At 46.1% G+C, this 18479-nt stretch overlaps 1 protein-coding gene across 4 annotated transcripts; it reads right to left on the reverse strand.

Annotated features, from left to right (window-relative positions):
• Positions 1-846: 846 nt before the first annotated feature.
• Positions 847-8509, reverse strand: LOC143897981 (uncharacterized). 4 transcript variants are annotated; one of them, XM_077406988.1, is made up of 9 exons: positions 8305-8509; positions 8106-8207; positions 7764-7850; positions 7412-7483; positions 5115-5349; positions 4642-4752; positions 1958-2096; positions 1830-1881; positions 847-1141 (listed from the first exon to the last, which is right to left on the reverse strand). In XM_077406988.1, exons 7-9 carry the CDS (start codon positions 2004-2006, stop codon positions 928-930), a joined length of 315 nt encoding a protein of 104 aa, XP_077263114.1. In that variant the 5' UTR covers positions 2007-2096; positions 4642-4752; positions 5115-5349; positions 7412-7483; positions 7764-7850; positions 8106-8207; positions 8305-8509; the 3' UTR covers positions 847-927. The 4 variants fall into 4 exon arrangements, 2 of the variants coding, with proteins under 2 accessions (XP_077263114.1, XP_077263113.1); XR_013257066.1 differs by having other exon boundaries at positions 901-1141; positions 1767-1881; positions 8305-8479; XM_077406987.1 differs by having other exon boundaries at positions 855-1881; positions 8305-8477.
• Between the last annotated feature and the right edge of the window lie 9970 nt (positions 8510-18479).

Here is an 18479-nt window from a genome sequence, read left to right on the forward strand (position 1 = left end):
GGTTCGATGCGTTATCAGGTCCATCATCGTCCCGATGACGTCATTTCTTCCTTTGTTTTTTTACGTACTGCGTCGTAAAAAATAGCGCTAAATTGTTTAGTCTACGAGATAACACCCCCTTTTTTCCTAGAAAAATGTTGTTTACGACAAACATGTCCCGACAGGTTCGATGCGTCATCGACAAAAATACACGCTCCTACGCAGTGCGCTATCGAGTTAGTCTTACCCATTGTACGCCGCCTAGCGGCGTCGTTGCGAACGAGGCCCCCCGCGACCCGACGGGCCCCGCGGCGCAACCGCGGACCTCCACGCGGCCCCCGCGGACCCCCGCGAACCCCCACGCGGACCCGCGGCGCGACCGCGAACGCGAACGCGGACCCCCTCTCCCCCCCGCGCGGACCAGCGGCGCGGACCAGCGGCGCGGGTGAGTCATCCCGGTGACTCATCCCGGTGAGTCATCCCGGTGAGTCATCCCGGTGAGTCATCCCGGTGAGTCATCCCGGTGGTATGCCAAGGTTAACTCCCCCCTTCCCCCCGCCCCGCAAAAAATCCGATATTTTTGTGTAACCCGATATCCTTGTGTAACCCGATACCCCGCCCCTCCCTCCACCCCTCACCCCTCCGCGAAATCCGATATCCTTGTGTAACCCGATACCCCTGTGTATCCTAATACCCCTGTGTAACCCGATACCCCCCCTCCCCCTCACCACCCCGGGGAATCCCGATACCCCCCTCCCTCACCCCCTCACCCCCCCGCGTAATCCGATACCCCCCCTCCCTCATCCCCCCTCGGAGCTCCCGGCTTGAAACTCCCCTAGTTATACTACTAATATGTAAAGATGTAAATATGTGTAAATAAAATTTTAATAAAACTTATATATAATTTTTATGACAAAATTTTATTGATAAAATTTTACTTATTATTAACTAACTTTGGGTAATATCTTCAATTTCAGGAAAATTTTCTAATGTATATGTATTATCTAAAGGCATCAATTCATCCATTATAAAAGAAGTATCATTAATACTACTACAATCTAGCAAACAGTTTCCTATTTCTTCATTGTTATAATTACTTTGTTGTAAAATTAATGATTTGTCTGATACAGTTAAATTTGGCGAGTCACTTTTAGACTGATACCTGCAATCAAACATAAATAATTTATATAGATTCTTTATATATGCATAAAAATAAATACATGATATATTTCAATGCAAATTAGTCACAAAAATAAACATTGAAATAAAAAACTAAAATATCTCTAATTCCTTGTTCAGGAACATGTTTTGTCTGAATACTGCTTTAATCTAGAAAAATCCAAGAAAAATGTGTGTAATACTTTCAACAATATAACAATTTATAAAACAAATAGTATGTATAATACACAGAAAAAATAGAAAATAAAGCGTAACCATAAAATAATATGTAAGACATGGCAAAAAGAATATAAAGCATAGCGTTAAAATAAAACTAGATTAATTATTAGTTTTTGATGTTTTAGTTTTATGAAACATTAATTGATATAAATATTTCTAGAAATAGTAAAGAGAAATGTTTTCTTCTAATAGAAAAAATAATGCTGTTTGTAGAAAGAAACAAATTTAAAAAAATTTTTAATGAAAAATTAATTCTTTATTTAACTTTTTTAATATTAAAGTACTTTTTTTTAATATAATAAAATAAATTTGAATTTAAAAATCAAATATTTACAAAATTGTAATTATAACTATTTTAGATAAAATTATTTAAATTAAAGAGTCTTAACTATATATTTCATTCCTTTATGAAATATTTGTGATGCGCTATGTCGTACATATATTTTACATACTTGTCTTCAAAAGTGTCTTGTTGCCATAAATTGCCGCATACATTTGAAATAACTAGCAAATTATTCGTATTTTAGTAAATTAAATTTTTCATTTTATTATTGTGCAACATTAGAAAAACTTTATTTACCTGCATACTTCCGGCTTTGTAATTGTTTCAGATTTGTTTTTTCTGTCATTACATATTAGTTGCTTGCTTGAATTTTCATTATATGATAAGTTTTTATAAAATGCGCGATTAAACGCATCAAGCAGAAATTGAGAACGATCTATAAAAGCGGCAGATGTTAAAATAAAATATCAATTATTTCAAAATAAGAAACTAAAGGAAAAACTGATAGGTAAATGAATATGTATATGTTACATTGCGACCGCGCGCTTCGGAGGCGAGTTCGGAAACGATCCGACGAGCATCCTCAATGGAGAAGATACCGACTGAGGGGACGAAGGCGAGGATCGATAACGTGAGACGCCCAAACCGTAGTGACCGGCAGAGGCAATGGACCAGAGGACCATCCCGCATACCTGGCGCACGAATGTGCGACGCCAGATTTACCGACGAAGCAAGGTTCCCGAAAAGGATACCGGCTTCGGGTACAAGGACGCCCGACGGTCTTACCAAGACCTGGGATACCTCCCCAGGAGGTCGGCGCCATTGTCCGACAAAGTCCGGGCGAAACGCACTTTCGCCAGGAACCTACCTATCCGACGGTCTTACCAAGACCGGGGACACCTTCCCAGGAGGTCGGCGCCATTGTCCAGCCAAATCCGGGCGAAACGCACTTTCGCCAGGAACTTATCTATCCGACGGTCTTACCAGGACCTGGGACATTCTCCCAGGGGGTCGGCGCCATGATCCGGCAAAAACCGGGCGAAACGCATCTTCGCCAGGAACTTATTCATCCGGCGGTCGTACCTAGTCCTGGGATACCCGCCTAGGGGGTCGACGTCGAGCTCCGACAAAGATCCCCAGGATACGCATCATCTCCGGGAACAGTGGCCCGGAACAGCGATACAAGCACCTGGGAAACCCAGCCAGAGGGTCGGCGTCAACGGCCGACGACACCGACGTCACCCGGACGTCGTCTACGGGGAGAACACCCAGATTCACCTTCAAGGGCATCTCCGAGGAGGTGCGCATGGGTCGACGTCGTCCGCGTCGAACAGTTTCCGCGAGTGGATACCTGGTGCAGCGGTACCGAGGAAGGAAGGTTCTCGCACTGCGTTGCGCGTGGAAATTTCCACGGGAACCTTCTAGAACGGGCGATGCGCAAAAGGACACGCGAGAGGGTAGTGAAAATCATCGTGTTTTCGCATGATCGCGCCAGATGTGCCGGCCGCGAACAATAGACAATCGAGAAAGTTCCGGGGAGTGGGAACGATCCGGCATGAGTGGGGAGCCCAAGCGAGAGCGACCGCTCGAGTGAGTCTCTCGGGTATAGCCGTGGCGAACACACGTATCACACTCTGTACGATCGGCATACGCGTTATACTTTACAACCGAGAACTCCCGCGTACTATCGCGTAAAATTACTCGTCTTAACCAACAGCGAGGGGCAATTAATTGCCAAATACAATCGAGTGTTAGCAACAATACGCGAGTTGAAATTCGGATACATTGTTAATTAGTGGAAGTGCAATTATCGAGTATATAACAACCACGGGCATTGGGTCACGCGGATACGGAATATTGTGCGGACATTATTAATCATTGTATTTAACCACCGAATACTCGTTCGTTAATTCAGCGCACGAACATTGTATGATAGAGTGATGGTCACGGCCGAGTGCGTGATCATAGTTTAACAATCACGAGGTTCAAAGTCCTCCGATCGGAATAATTATCTGGAATAAAAACATCGTATCGACTAAACGAATAAGCCGAGATACGCAATTTGAATAATTGTGCAACTTTATTAAAATAAAGCGACATTCACACCGAGGCGAGAAACTCGCGTTGTGAGACACCTTTATGATATTGTGAAACGGCCTGTAATGTTGAAATGATGATCTGGAATTAAAGATTAATTAATTCTGAAACAAATTCTCCTGATTAATTATAAAAAAATTATCGATACTTACCTTCTACTTACCTTGTCCTTCGGCGATGATCCAACGTTGGCCAGCGGCAATCCGGTATGCGATGTAAAGCGAGGATCCGGGGAAGCAGAGCAGCAACAAAGCAGCGATCCATCCGAGGCGGGAACCTGAAAAAAGAGAAGCGAATTAGTGCGTAATTAATACATAATTATCGGGAATTATCCTTATCTGGTATGCGAGGTAAAGCGAGGATCCAGAGACGGATAACGGCAACGGCGATCCATTCCGGGCGTCGATCTGCAACAAAACATAAAATAATTGTCACATAATTATTTTATAATTACTTACCTCTATCTGGTATGCGATGTAAAGCGAGGATCCAGGGATGAGAAGCAGCAACGATGATCCAACAGGGACATCAGTCTGAAATAAAATTCAAATAATTAGGATATAATTAAATTATCCTCACTTACCTCTAGCTGGTATGCGATGTAAAGCGAGGATCCAGGGATGAGAAGCAGCAACGGTGATCCATCAGGAACATCCTTCTGAAACGAATAATTCCTATTAGCGTCTTGCGAATATTCGGGGCGTTGATGCGAACTTACCTTCTCGGTAGTCTAAGGTAAAACCGAGTGGCGACCGTTTGATAGGAATATTATCCGCCGGAATCGGGCTCAACACGTACCGTCCGGTCACAACATGACATTTTAATTAAAAATACCAAAACTTCTATCAGATTTTTATTTCTATCTTATTTTGACTTCAAATTACCTTGTATATTATTAAACTGTTTATTGCTCTTTCCACTCTCTTTATAATTTTGTAAAACACGCCTTTTGTTATGTCCGTTGAGAATTTTTCTATCTTTAGTTTCATTCATTTCTGTTAATAAATAATATCTTTATATAAACATTATATAGATATTTTATCTTTCAGCTCTAGGATTTTTATGACTTAGAAATTTACTGTGTACCTTCCAATTTCTGTTCATTATATAATATTAATTTATTATCTTTTCAAAACTTATAATTATTAGTACTTTTACTTTCATAATTTTATAGAACAATCTTTAAATTTACTTCATTTTCATTTTCTATCTTTATTTCTATTTTTGTTGTATCTTATAATCTCTACAATTGTTTTGCGAAACATACTTTTCTCTATTTATGCAATCGATAAATGTAAAAACTTAGAAGTCAAAAATGTTTTAAAAATATTTTGAATACAATAATTGAACATCATACCTGAGTTATCTTGTAGATTATTATATAACTTAATTTCATTTGTTTGTTTTTTATTTTTGTAATTATTTGTTATTCCAGTATCATCATTGTGTAGAATAACGCCTAAATTAATTTCATTTTCTTGTACGTTTTTCACTCTTATGTTCATCTTACTTATGTCCTTTTTGTTATTGAGTTCTTGAATTTGATTTTCCTTTTTTTTGTTTTTCGTTTAAATAAAGTTCTTTTTTTACAACTGTAATTAATAATTTTAAAAATTTCAATAGTATACCCTAATAATCAAATCCCCAAGCAGCATTTTGACGTCCGCCCGACGTTAAGATAAACACACTTAACGTTGGTATCCAACGTTTTTGCTACGTCGTTTCAACCCTCTTTTGCACTAACTTGGGGAATCAAATTTAGGTTGTACCAACGTTGGAATCCGACTTATATAAGTTAAATTGAGGTTACATTTTTTTCACCAGTTTTAACGTTGGTATGTGAACTTTGATTTTGTACACTCTGCTAGACCTGAGGTTATTTTTTCATAACGTACATTTTAGGTGTAGTTTTCGTGCTTCCTTTCAAACCATATGACGGCATTGGTGTAATAAATGTATCATAATACGTACTTATCAATTTGGCACAAATAAAATGGCTTTATTGGAAAAATATAGTTTGCGCAGTCTTTGATACTATTGTAATTTTGCCATAAATACACGAACCCAGCACTGAAATTGTATAACAAAACCCACTTTATTGATAAATGTGAAAATGATAAGTCAAAATTAGACGAATCCTTTCTAAAATATTCCAATTTACTAAATATTCTAATAAATAACTAAAATTTTCCAAAGTGTAGATTTTAATTTTTTTTCATCAAAATTACTTTTAAGATAAATATGTTGTCAAAACTTTAACAACAGATATTATATAAATGCTTTAAATTGTTAATAAAGTGCGTTAAAAAATTTAAATCTAAATATACTGGAAAATGGCGGATTATTTGCCTTCCTCTTTGAGGAATGAAAATGGCGAAGTCAGCGTTCCACACTATATCAAACTTTACGTAGTAAAAAGTGCGATAAATTCTACTAAAATTTGTCTTTTCGTATAAAATAATTAACTTTTTCCGACTTTTCCAAACTAAGTAGTATACCACTGTAGGCAAAATTGTACCTATATTGACTAAAAGTCTTAACAAGGTCGCCAAACTGACTTAACATGTCGATAAAGTATTAATTAGTTGAAAATTCTATACTAGATTTGCGAATGAGTCGTATATCTTAACCAAATCCGACCTATGCAATACCATCTATATGGTGATCTAGAGCATGGTTATGGCAGCCGTGCAGCCGAGCGAACGCGCTCTCGAGCTGTGAACCGCGCGGCGCGCGCGCGTTGTTTCCCGACGACGCGACGATAACCGCGTGAGATGAGATGGACCGGTTCGGCCGTGGATCGTCAACATTCGTCGCATAGTCCTCGTAGCTCACGCACGACGCCGCGAATTGCCGTCGACGATGCCCGCTTGACGCAGCAGTAATCTGCTCTACATTTTTTTAGGCAGAATTTGTTACCATTTCTCGCGATTTCTTAACGTCAGTCAGAAATGACCACAGGCGACGTTTCACAACGTTAGCGTTTTACAACGTTTGATAACAAAACGTTGGTTTACGTTGGGAATTACGTATTGAAGTCGCTCGAAAAGTGTAGTGCAGAGTATAACGTCAGGCGAACGTTAAATATCTTAACGTCGGGTAATAGAACTTAAACTGTTTTGAATTTGACGTTGGGAAAGTGATAAAAAAAGCACGTCGTAATTTTAACGTTTAGACAACGTCCAAAAAACGTTAGTAATTATAAGTTACATTTTATAACTTTTTTGAACCGCTTACAACGTTGTGATTAGTAGAAAAGTAGTCCTTAGTCGGAAAGTTAACCGAAAAATGCTGCTTGGGTCAGCAATCAGCAAAGAATTTTAATGTTTAATAAACAATAGATAAAATGAAAATCCAATATCAAATTTAAACATTTGGAATTATATCTAGTGATTAACTCATTTTTTCTAAAACAAATTAGAAAAAAGTAAAGTAAAAAAATAATAAATTATTAAGTTTTACATTATAATAACATTTAATCAATAGACAATATAGTTTATTTCTCTAATTATTTTTAACTTATTAAATTAAACAATTATTAATGATAACCCAATAACTATCTCTAAATTAATAAAATAGTATGTAAAAAAAATACAAAACAGTATTATAATAAGTATGTAAAATTCATAGAATTAAAAATTAATATATAGATACCTTTTATATAAAAGTTCGGTAATATTTTATTTTCTATTATGGTTGGAATCTGACGTTGGTGCGTTACTTAATCTAATTTTGAGAAAATATTACATAGTTAGTAGTTTTACAAATATTAGACACATTTAAAAATATACATTGAAGTTAAGACTTATTTGTTTTATGCCCATTTCTACCAATGTAGATTAACTTTAATCTTGGTTTAACTTACTTTCTATCTTTTTCTAACTTTTAGAACTAGGAAAAGATTACAGGTAAGTTAAACCAAGATTAAAATTAACCTGCGTTGATAGAAATGGACATTATATAGTACTATAATAGATTTATTACTCTGTATTATTCATTTTCTTACTTGTTTTTCTGATAACTTTCGTCAAATAAATGTAAGGAATATTCATATTTAAATTATTCGCAATATTTTTAAGTACACCATAGTTTCCTGAAAAAGAATAAAAATATTGATAACATTTATATGTTTAAAAAGTTAAATTACATTTTTTCACTTATAAAATATTACTGGTTACAATAAAAGATACATTCCACTCAACACTACAAATGCTTCGAAGCACTTCTTTTCTCCTTTCTCTCAATAAAGAAAGAAGCAGAAGAAGGATGCTTCAAAGTGTTTGTAGCATCAAATGAAGCTGTGACAAGCGCAGCTGTGACAATTGTGTTTAAGTTAGAATATACGTACCATGCTTAGCTATTATAACGTCATGTTTCTCTTTTCTGTTTGTCCACACATTGTGCTTTCGATTTCTTTTTATTAAGAAATAATGTATTTTTGCCATGTTTTCTATTTAAAAAAACAGTGAATTTGCTTAAGTAAATACAACAAACTTTGTATGCAAATTGAAGACTATCATTACCTAACCTAAATTAAACTTTCTTACCTCAGCTTATCTAAATACAAGAAACGCAGAAAAACTTGATTCAATATTCAATATTGATTCCGTCAAACAACGAATCGTTATGTTTACATACTAATAACGTCCACCTAATCTTTGATTTCCACGTATACGTTGCCGCGCTTCACAGTCATCAAATACAAAATGACATAGATGCATATGCATAGCATGAGAATGTTCAGACCAATGAGCATGCATTGTAAATTAAGGTCGGTATTCATAGTAATGCTGGGTCTACAATGGGAGTCGCAAAGTTGTGAGTCGCAAGAATTGACCAATCACAGTCGATTATTCTCCTCAAATTCGATTGTGATTGGTCAATTCTTGCGACTCATGACTTTGCGACTCGCATTGTAGACCTAGCATAAGTATTCATATTTAAGATCGTTTTAAGTATGGTCAGATGTAGATTTGAGACATCGTCCAACCAATAAAATGTTGGTATTAGTAAGACATTACTTAAAACAATCTTGAAATAAGATACGACTATGAATAACGGCTTAAGTGGTTCATATTGAACGCTCATTAGTTTAAACAGTCTTATGCTTGTAACGGCCTGCCTTTTGGCTGTTTTTATCGAACGCGGACTAGCTCGCCGGACCAGGAGTTCGATGGTAGGCCCAGAGACAGAAGGCAGTTTTGATACGAAACGTGGTTTATTACAGTGGTTCAATTACAGAGTACGGAAACGCATTCGGTTTATGCGGCGGACGCGGGCGGATTATATGCTATAAGACAGCCGCGATAAGTACAACGCATTCGGTGTATGCGGCGGACGCGAGCAGATTATATTCTATAAGACGGTCGCGATAATTATAAATTTCGGGAGCGCATCTGATTTATGCGGCGGACGCGGGCGGATTATATGCTATGAGACGGCCGCGAGAATTACAACGCATTCGGTGTATGCGGCGGACGCGGGCGGATTATATTCTATAAGACGGTCGCGATAATTACAAATTTCGGGAGCGCATTCGGTTTATGCGGCAGACGCGGGCGGATTGTATTCTATAAGACGGTCGCGATAGTTACAAATGTCGGGAGCGCATTCGGTTTATGCGGCAGACGCGGGCGGATTATATTCTATAAGACGGTCGCGATAATTACAAATGTCGGGAACGCATTCGGTTTATGCGGCAAACGCGAATCAGGTGGTCCGCACCGGCGCGATGCGGTACGCGTGCGAACGGGCCTTGAGGCCGGCCAATGGCTGGTCGGCCCGCGGCGCGAGAATCGCGGCGCGGGCGCGTGTGTGTTATCCGGCGCGGTTTCTTTTCTCGCGATATGATCCGGTGTTAATTATGCGGCGCGGAGGTAATGGAAACGAACGGCCAGGGGCTAGGCTGGTCGATCGGTTGACGAGGAGGTCCGACTGTTCCGGCGGCAAGAACTCTTGTCAAGAGGCCGAGCACGCTCGACCCCTGGTTACCGTGGCAGACGGGGTGTCCCGGGTAGGAAGGCGGTCAGCGCTCGAGAACTCTCGAGCGAGGCACAGAACGCTGTACCCCGTTTCGTGAGCTGGCCTAGGAAGCGGAAAGGTACTCGTCTCCGAGGGTAGCGGAGCACAGGTAGCTAAGCTCGGATTGCGAGTCTCGATCTGTCGCGGCGCCGGTATTTTATACTCGCCCGGGTGGTACGCTAGGGAGGGGAGGCCGATTCCCGCGTGAGCCGCGCCGCCGGCGGAGCGGAGCGGGATCGGCGCGGCGGCAAGCGCGCTCGCGCTCGGCGGCGCTCGGCTCCCCTCGGTGTCTGTCGGAGACCCGGGACGATGTCGGTGCGGCGGAGCGCCGCGCACACGATCGCGGCTCCTTCGTTCAAAAAATAAGGTGGGCGCACCGCGCCCTTTCCTCGCCCGACGGAGATCGTCAGGCGGCATCCGGCAGCTCCTCGCCGGGAACGATGCATGTGTGGGGGTGCATCGTTACATCACCCCCCCCCTTTAGTATGCCTGAACTTTGAGGCATGTGTTGATGGCCGGTCGGGGTAGTCGGCTGACCTTGGCTGGACCTACCCCGTGGTGCCCTGGGATTTCTCCTTAATCCATCGGACTGACCCATCTCCATTGAATCGGATGTGCCAGCGCCTGTTCCCGAGTCGGGCTTTGTATTCGCGGGAGACGTGGCGTGCGAAATGTGGCACGTCCACGGTAATCCCGGGCGCGACGATGATCGGTATCGGCGGCGGTGGCAGCGGGCCCATCACTCGGGCCGGGTTGAGAGCTGGTCGTGGCCTTAGCGGTGCCGTATTTCGCGGTTGCAGTCGCCGGGGTAGCGGTGGCGGCGGCGTGGTCAGCCACGCTTGCTTCGCTCGGTTGGCTGCGTCGGACCTCTGCACGATGGTGCCGATGCGTGGCCACGTCCGTGGAGGTGCGGGTCTCTCCGGCGTTGGTGGCGGCGTGGGCTCGGGATCGCCGCGGTATAGGGTGGCCCACCCGTGCCCGATCCCGGGGTTGGCGGGATCGTACGGCTCGGGGTCCTCTCCCAGGATTTCCTCGATCTCTCGCAGGATATTGCGCTCCGTAGCTTGCTCCGTCGCTGTGTCTTCCGTCATGGTGACAGTCGATCTGACGGATCGGTGGCCGCGTTGTTCGCTCGCTTCCTATCGTCGCCAGGTTTCCTGGCTTATCCGGGGGGGAAGGTCGTACCATCTTTATTTTGTTCGGCGTGACAATAATATTCCACGGTGATCTTACCCGTTGACAATAATATTCACGGTCCCTGACAATAATATTTTTGTCGGCGCTAACAGTTTCCGCGCGCGTCGTCGGCGTGGATTCGTAATGTACGGTCGCGGCGGCGGTTTCGTCGGCGGGCTCCCCTTCCTGGTCGGGATCGTGTACGACGGGTGTCGTATCGGTGGGCGCGCGTTTGAGATCCTGTACATGCACGTGACGGTACCATTTTCCCTGGCGGCTACGGAGGTCGACTATTACTGGCGAGATGATGCGACGAACTTCGAGTGGACCGATAAATTTTGGAGCGAGCTTCGCGTTGAATGCGGCTTCTTTGTTAGACAGGGGTCGGTCGCGCTTCCACACCCACTCCCCGATTCGCGGTCGCCAGTCCCGGCGGCGGAGATTGTAATGTTTTTCCTGGCGTTGGAAGGCGCGGGCTAATTGAACGCGCACGAGCTCGTACGCCTCGTTCAAACGACGGTGCACCGGTGTGGCCGGACCGGCCGCGGACGGTAGGCCATTTTCCCCGGGGCGGCGTAATTCGCGGCCGTGATTTAAAAACGCGGGTGTGTAACCGGTCGCGTCGTGCGTTGCGGTGTTATATGCGAACTGGAGTTCTGGCAGGTGCGCGTCCCACGTTTTATGTTTCTTGGCGTATTGCGCTATCATTGTTTTAATGACGCGATTAGTTCTTTCTACGGGGTTGCAGTGGGGTGCGTATGCCGGCGTGAAACGTTGTCGGATACCGCACCCGTTTAGTAGTTGCGCGAGTTGTTTTGACTTTAGTTGCGTACCATTGTCCGAAAGAATCTCCTCCGGACAGCCGTGTCGGAGGATGATGGTTTCGGTAATATGCTTTACGATCGCGGGCGCGGTGGCGCGTCGTAGCGGGCGGAGCTCGACCCATTTCGTAAAACGGTCTTGCATATTGAGCAACCATATGTGCCCGGCGGCGGATCGTGGCAACGGACCGACGAGGTCGATGGTGACCTGTTGCCATGGTCGTTCGAGGGCGGTCGGGTACAGCTGGCCGGCTGGTTTTTCCTGCGCCACCTTATGTGCGAGACAGGTCGCGCATTCGCGGACGTACCGTGCGATATCGCGGAACATGCCGGGCCAGTAAAATCGTTGCGCGATCCGCGCGATTGTTTTGGCGATCCCCAAGTGGCCGGCGGTCGGGGCGTCGTGGTACCGCGCGAGAATCTCGGGGCGTTGATCCTTCGGCACGCACTCTTTCCACTGTTCGTCTGCCGGTGTATCTTTAAAATCGAGACTGTGGAGCACGTGCTTCCACAGTCGGCCCTGGTCTATTCGGAAATCGGGCGCCTCGTGGGGCGCGGTTTCGGCTGCATGCCACATGCGCGTATACCATGGGCACTTCGGGGCGGTGACGCTGAGGAGCTCGGATTGCCTCGACAGCGCGTCCGCCACCTTGTTCAGTGTCCCTTTGCGGTATTTAACGTCGAAGTCGTACTGCTGCAATTCAAAGGACCAACGTCCCAATCGGCCGGACGGCGACTCTAGTTTCTGTAGCCACTTTAACGATTGGTGATCCGTGATCACCGTGAACCGGTACCCCTCGAGGTAATCGCGCATCCGCCTAATTCCCCATACGACTGCCAGACACTCCAGTTCGGTAGCGCTATAGTTTCGCTCGGCGTGATTCAATGTGCGGCTAGCGTACGCGATGACACGCTCGCCCTCCGGAAAGTACTGCGTGAGTACGGCTCCCAGACCCGTGGTGCTGGCGTCCGTCTGGAGGTGAAATTGCCGCGTAAAGTCCGGACAGGCAAGGACCGGCGCGGTGGTCAGCGTACGTTTGAGTGTGTCGAACGCGTTTTGCTCGGCCTCCCCCCAGGCCCATCGGGCCTGCTTGCGTGTCAGCGCGGTGAGCGGCGCGGCGAGGGTGGCGAAGTCTTTGATGAACCGGCGGTACCAGCTCGCGAGCCCTAAAAATTGTCGGATGTGTCGTACGCTCTGGGGCACGGGCCAGTTCGCGACGGCGCTAACCTTGTCTGGGTCGGTGCGGATGCCGTCGCGGTCGACGATGTGGCCGAGATACTTTATACGGTCGGTACAGAAACGGCATTTTTCCGGGTTAATCCTTAGCTTCGCGGCTCGGAGTCGGCGGAAAACTTCGCGCATAACGCGTAGGTGCTCCTCGAACGTTTCAGTGGCGATCACGATGTCGTCCAAGTATACGAACACGTGCGGCCATAATTCGGGGCCGAGGATTGAGTCGAGCAAGCGCTGAAAAGTCGCCGGGGCCGAATGCAAGCCGAATGGCATAACCCGGAATTGCATCAGCCCTTTGCCGGGGACTGTAAATGCGGTTACGGGTCGGCTCTCCGGCGCGAGGGGCACCTGCCAGTACCCGTTTTTAGATCGAGGGTTGACAAGTACCGAGCCCCCCGTAATCTATCTAGCGTCGCGGTGATTTGCGGTAGTGGATACGCGTCTTTTTCGGTAAGCTCGTTAACCCAGCGGAAATCAATGCAAAAACGCGGTTTGCCGTCTTTCTTTCGTACGATCACGATCGGCGAGCTCCAGGCGCTGTGCGACGGCTCGATGATGCCGTCCTGCAGCATTTTTTCGACTTCTGCGTCTATGATCGCCTGCATCGCAGGGTTCCGCGGTCGATACCTCTGCTTAACCGGGCGGTCGGTTTTTACGCGGATTATGTGTTCCCCGCGGTCCGTGGGGCCCTGCACCCCTTCGAACTGCGCGAGTTCGTCTGCCAGAAAACGGCGGAGGCGGTTCTCCTCGGTCGCCGCGTCCTCCTCGTGAATGCCCCCGACGGTGGCTGCTATCGTGTCGGCGCTGGGCGGCGGCGGGGGCGGGATGGCGAAATCCATTTTGCCCCACAGGTCTACGCCTATCAACATGTCGCAGTCCAGCTTGGGCATGATTTGGAACCGGTGCCAAAACATGCGTCCTTGTACGGTCACGGGGAACGTAATTAAACCCGGGATGTCCGCGCGCGTCCCATCGGCGAGATATACCCGCCCGGTAATTGTCGTGATTGTGAAGTTTGCCGCCAACGTTTCCGCGGTGCTCGCGTTCACGAAGGAGGCTTCGGACCCGGTGTCTAAGAGAGCGTCGAACGTTTGGTCCGCTACGCGGACGCTCAGGTGCGGACGCGGTTTGTACGTTATGCGGAGGACCGGGGGGCGGCCGCCTCTTCCCCGGCCCGCGTGGCATTTCCCGCCGGCGGGTGACAATCACGCGTAAACACGCCGTCCCGCCCACATTGTGAGCAAAACCGTTTGGGTGGCCGGCGGCAATCAAAACGGGTGTGCCCGCGCTGTTTACAGCGCCAGCAACACTCGTGTCGGTCGTATGCGGTAGCGGCGAGCGCGGGTTGCGGGGCGGCAGGCTGTCGCGCGCGAGTCCGCTCTTTGATGCGCTCGAACTCTTCCGCCTGGCGCAGGATCTCGCGCGTCCGGGTGACGGAATCGCGTCGGATGTAGAGCTGGTACCGCGGATGCATATTATCGTAGAGCGCGTCGAGCCGGTCTTCCTCTGTGAACCCGGTCGCTCGGCGCATCATGGTGAGCATTTCGGTGGCAAATTTGCGGTACGGTTCGTCTGGTCGCTGCATTCGCGTCTGTATTTCGCGAATGAGTTGAGCGCGGTATCGTCGCGGGAGGTAATACTCGCGGAAATCGGCGTGGAAGTCCTCCCAGCCCTGCCATGTGTGCCGGTTATTTCGGTACCAAAGAAGCGCGTCGCCCTTAAGTAACTCCGGAAGCCCCGCCAGTATTTGCGCGCCGGAAATCTGGTACGCGTCTTTAAGTTCCTCTAGCCGCTCGAGAAACGCGACGGGATCTTTGCCATCAAAATGGCACCCCCATTTTCTTATTTGATCCACGACTTGACCGGGGAATCCGGCCGGGCGATCGCTTGCCGCCGGAAAAAAAACTTCGTACGGGGTTGCCGGAGCCGACGGCGGGCCGGTCGTTGTCGGCGCGAGGAGCGATCCCGGCGGCTGTATGACGATCGGAGGCACCGTTTTCGTCTCGTTGCCCCCCGCGGCGTCGGTTCGCGTCATCTCGGGATGGTCGGTCGCATGGGCACTCAGGCGTTGCCGTAGCTCGTCCATCGTGCCGTCGGCGTCGAGTTCGCGTCGCGTGAGTTCTTCGATTAGCTCGTTTTTCGGTAGTTTATATATCCACGCTTTGGCCATTGCGTATCCTGGTCTTCTGTCTCTCGGAACGATCAAAACGGTCCCTGTTCGGGCGCCATGTAACGGCCTGCCTTTTGGCTGTTTTTATCGAACGCGGACTAGCTCGCCGGACCAGGAGTTCGATGGTAGGCCCAGAGACAGAAGGCAGTTTTGATACGAAACGTGGTTTATTACAGTGGTTCAATTACAGAGTACGGAAACGCATTCGGTTTATGCGGCGGACGCGGGCGGATTATATGCTATAAGACAGCCGCGATAAGTACAACGCATTCGGTGTATGCGGCGGACGCGAGCGGATTATATTCTATAAGACGGTCGCGATAATTACAAATTTCGGGAGCGCATCTGATTTATGCGGCGGACGCGGGCGGATTATATGCTATGAGACGGCCGCGAGAATTACAACGCATTCGGTGTATGCGGCGGACGCGGGCGGATTATATTCTATAAGACGGTCGCGATAATTACAAATTTCGGGAGCGCATTCGGTTTATGCGGCGGACGCGGGCGGATTGTATTCTATAAGACGGTCGCGATAGTTACAAATGTCGGGAGCGCATTCGGTTTATGCGGCGGACGCGGGCGGATTATATTCTATAAGACGGTCGCGATAATTACAAATGTCGGGAACGCATTCGGTTTATGCGGCAAACGCGAATCAGGTGGTCCGCACCGGCGCGATGCGGTACGCGTGCGAACGGGCCTTGAGGCCGGCCAATGGCTGGTCGGCCCGCGGCGCGAGAATCGCGGCGCGGGCGCGTGTGTGTTATCCGGCGCGGTTTCTTTTCTCGCGATATGATCCGGTGTTAATTATGCGGCGCGGAGGTAATGGAAACGAACGGCCAGGGGCTAGGCTGGTCGATCGGTTGACGAGGAGGTCCGACTGTTCCGGCGGCAAGAACTCTTGTCGAGAGGCCGAGCACGCTCGACCCCTGGTTACCGTGGCAGACGGGGTGTCCCGGGTAGGAAGGCGGTCAGCGCTCGAGAACTCTCGAGCGAGGCACAGAACGCTGTACCCCGTTTCGTGAGCTGGCCTAGGAAGCGGAAAGGTACTCGTCTCCGAGGGGAGCGGAGCACAGGTAGCTAAGCTCGGATTGCGAGTGTCGATCTGTCGCGGCGCCGGTATTTTATACTCGTCCGGGTGGTACGCTAGGGAGGGGAGGCCGATTCCCGCGTGAGCCGCGCCGCCGGCGGAGCGGAGCGGGATCGGCGCGGCGGCAAGCGCGCTCGCGCTCGGCGGCGCTCGGCTCCCCTCGGTGTCTGTCGGAGACCCGGGACGATGTCGGTGCGGCGGAGCGCCGCGCACACGATCGCGGCTCCTTCGTTCAAAAAATAAGGTGGGCGCACCGCGCCCTTTCCTCGCCCGACGGAGATCGTCAGGCGGCATCCGGCAGCTCCTCGCCGGGAACGATGCATGTGTGGGGGTGCATCGTTACATGCTATACATATGCAGCTATTACTACGTTTACGCAAGCATTATTTCTGTAGCTTGCGATAATTCTTTCGTGTAAACAAGATTTTGTAGTAGCTTACGTTAATTTACTCCGCGTAAATGAGTGAATTATCGTAAGTCACAGAAGTAACGCTCGCGTAAACGTATTATGTCATTTTGATAGCTATTAATTTTATTAGAAATATATGCGTGTATATATGTAATATTGGTAATAGTGTACATCGAGGGGACCACCTTGGATGATTTTGATATTTTAGTATGTTGTCAAGGTCACCCTCCTGAGTGACCTTTAGATGGTTTTAGCCCGCACTCGTTATTTGTTAAAAAGTTATTAACAAAAAAATTGTGGAAAATATAGCAGCTATTTTGAATATTGGAAGGCATAAATGATTAATATGTATGTCAAAATAGTTCACGTAAAGTCGTATTACAGTTATGTTTTCGCAATCTCATCAACAATGAATCTTGTCTAGCGAGGTGGTTATGAAACGACATCATCAAAAATCAGCTGACAGTAAAAATACTAAAATATTTGCAAGGTGCCGTGTACGTCGTCATTCCCGCACTTGGCGTAATAATCTGAGTGTACAAGAGGTGATAAAAATAACCTGCCGCAAAGTCAAACTATGTTTCTTGGAGCTAAAATATCTTTTTTGGTGTTTATTGCAAATATTTCGACAACCGTTGAAGATATATAGATAATTTAAAACAGACTGTTTACATTGCAATTTGTTGTATTAAAATTGCCCGATTTTATTAATGCCAATTACGTATGTCAGTATATTATAACAATATAGCGCATGGAAGCATAAGGAAACGGGCGCCAGGTAACGTTTCAATGTCATAAAACGCTCATATCTTTGCAACTATAAATAACAAAAATATAATTCAAAAACATTTTTAGTTCGTATTCTGTTGTAATTGAAGAACCCGATTTTGTTTATACCAATTACATATTTCCGTATATTAAGACGAAAAAGTGCACGAGAATCTGGTGGAACGTCACGACCTTAGCTTTCGGTTTCTTCTCTCTTTATCGTCTCAAATAACAGAAATGTATAACTAGCATTAATAAAATCAGATAATTTCAATAGAGCAAAGTATAAACTAACAAGTGCTCTTTAAATCATCAAGAATAGACACTTTTCTTGCACAACAATATGATCTCAAGCAATTGATTCAGTCTACTAAGAAGTCGATCGATTCAGTTATTATTTTGATCTGATAAATGTGTATCTGCTCAATTCGACGGCACGCGTAAAGATACACGACGTGATTTCATACTCATGCGCTGATGTTTGCATTTAGCGCGCACACTATCGTGTTTCTTGAGGTTTTCTCTTTGTAGCTGAACTAATATAAGTTAAAAAAGCAAAAGTGTCGAGAAGATTTAAAATTACAAAAGAAAGGATTTTTCCAAGCTATTATGTATATAAGACACTTTTTTATCATTGAATATTTTTTCAACTGTTAAATGCCTGAGTAAATAGTAAAATACACAAACACGTATTATATTTTTTTTCTGTTTCCCAACCCCTTAACAAATGTTTTGTGAAATTGGAAATTATTATATGTAGTTTTGTTATCATACTTAACAAAGTCACTGTCCCTAAAATAATAGTATATATATAACTAAATAAGACAGGATTTCTTTGGTAACCTGTTAATTGATAGGTTTCCAAAATCCTTTCTTATACATGATTGGGGACAGTCCCCAAAGTAATCTTTTCTTATATACGATTACTTTGGGGACAGTCCCTAAAGTAATCTTTTCTCATATACGATTACTTTGGGAACAGTCCTCAAAGTAATCTGTTTGTGTATAAAATAATGAGGACGGGTCTCAA

The sequence above is a fragment of the Temnothorax americanus genome, unplaced genomic scaffold, assembly GCF_048541705.1.
Source record: "Temnothorax americanus isolate GAGA-0224 unplaced genomic scaffold, ASM4854170v1 Scaffold215, whole genome shotgun sequence".
NCBI lineage: Eukaryota > Metazoa > Arthropoda > Insecta > Hymenoptera > Formicidae > Temnothorax > Temnothorax americanus.

Bases quoted from the DNA above. Each gene is read 5' to 3' on its own strand.
- LOC143897981 (XM_077406987.1), bottom strand. From the start codon at position 5,262: ATGAACATAAGAGTGAAAAACGTACAAGAAAATGAAATTAATTTAGGC. The intron at 4,753-5,114 runs GTATGATGTTCA...ATTTATTAACAG, and splicing joins TAATCTACAAGATAACTCAG to AAATGAATGAAACTAAAGAT. The intron at 1,882-1,957 runs GTAAATAAAGTT...ATAATTTGCTAG, and splicing joins ACAAAGCCGGAAGTATGCAG to TTATTTCAAATGTATGCGGC.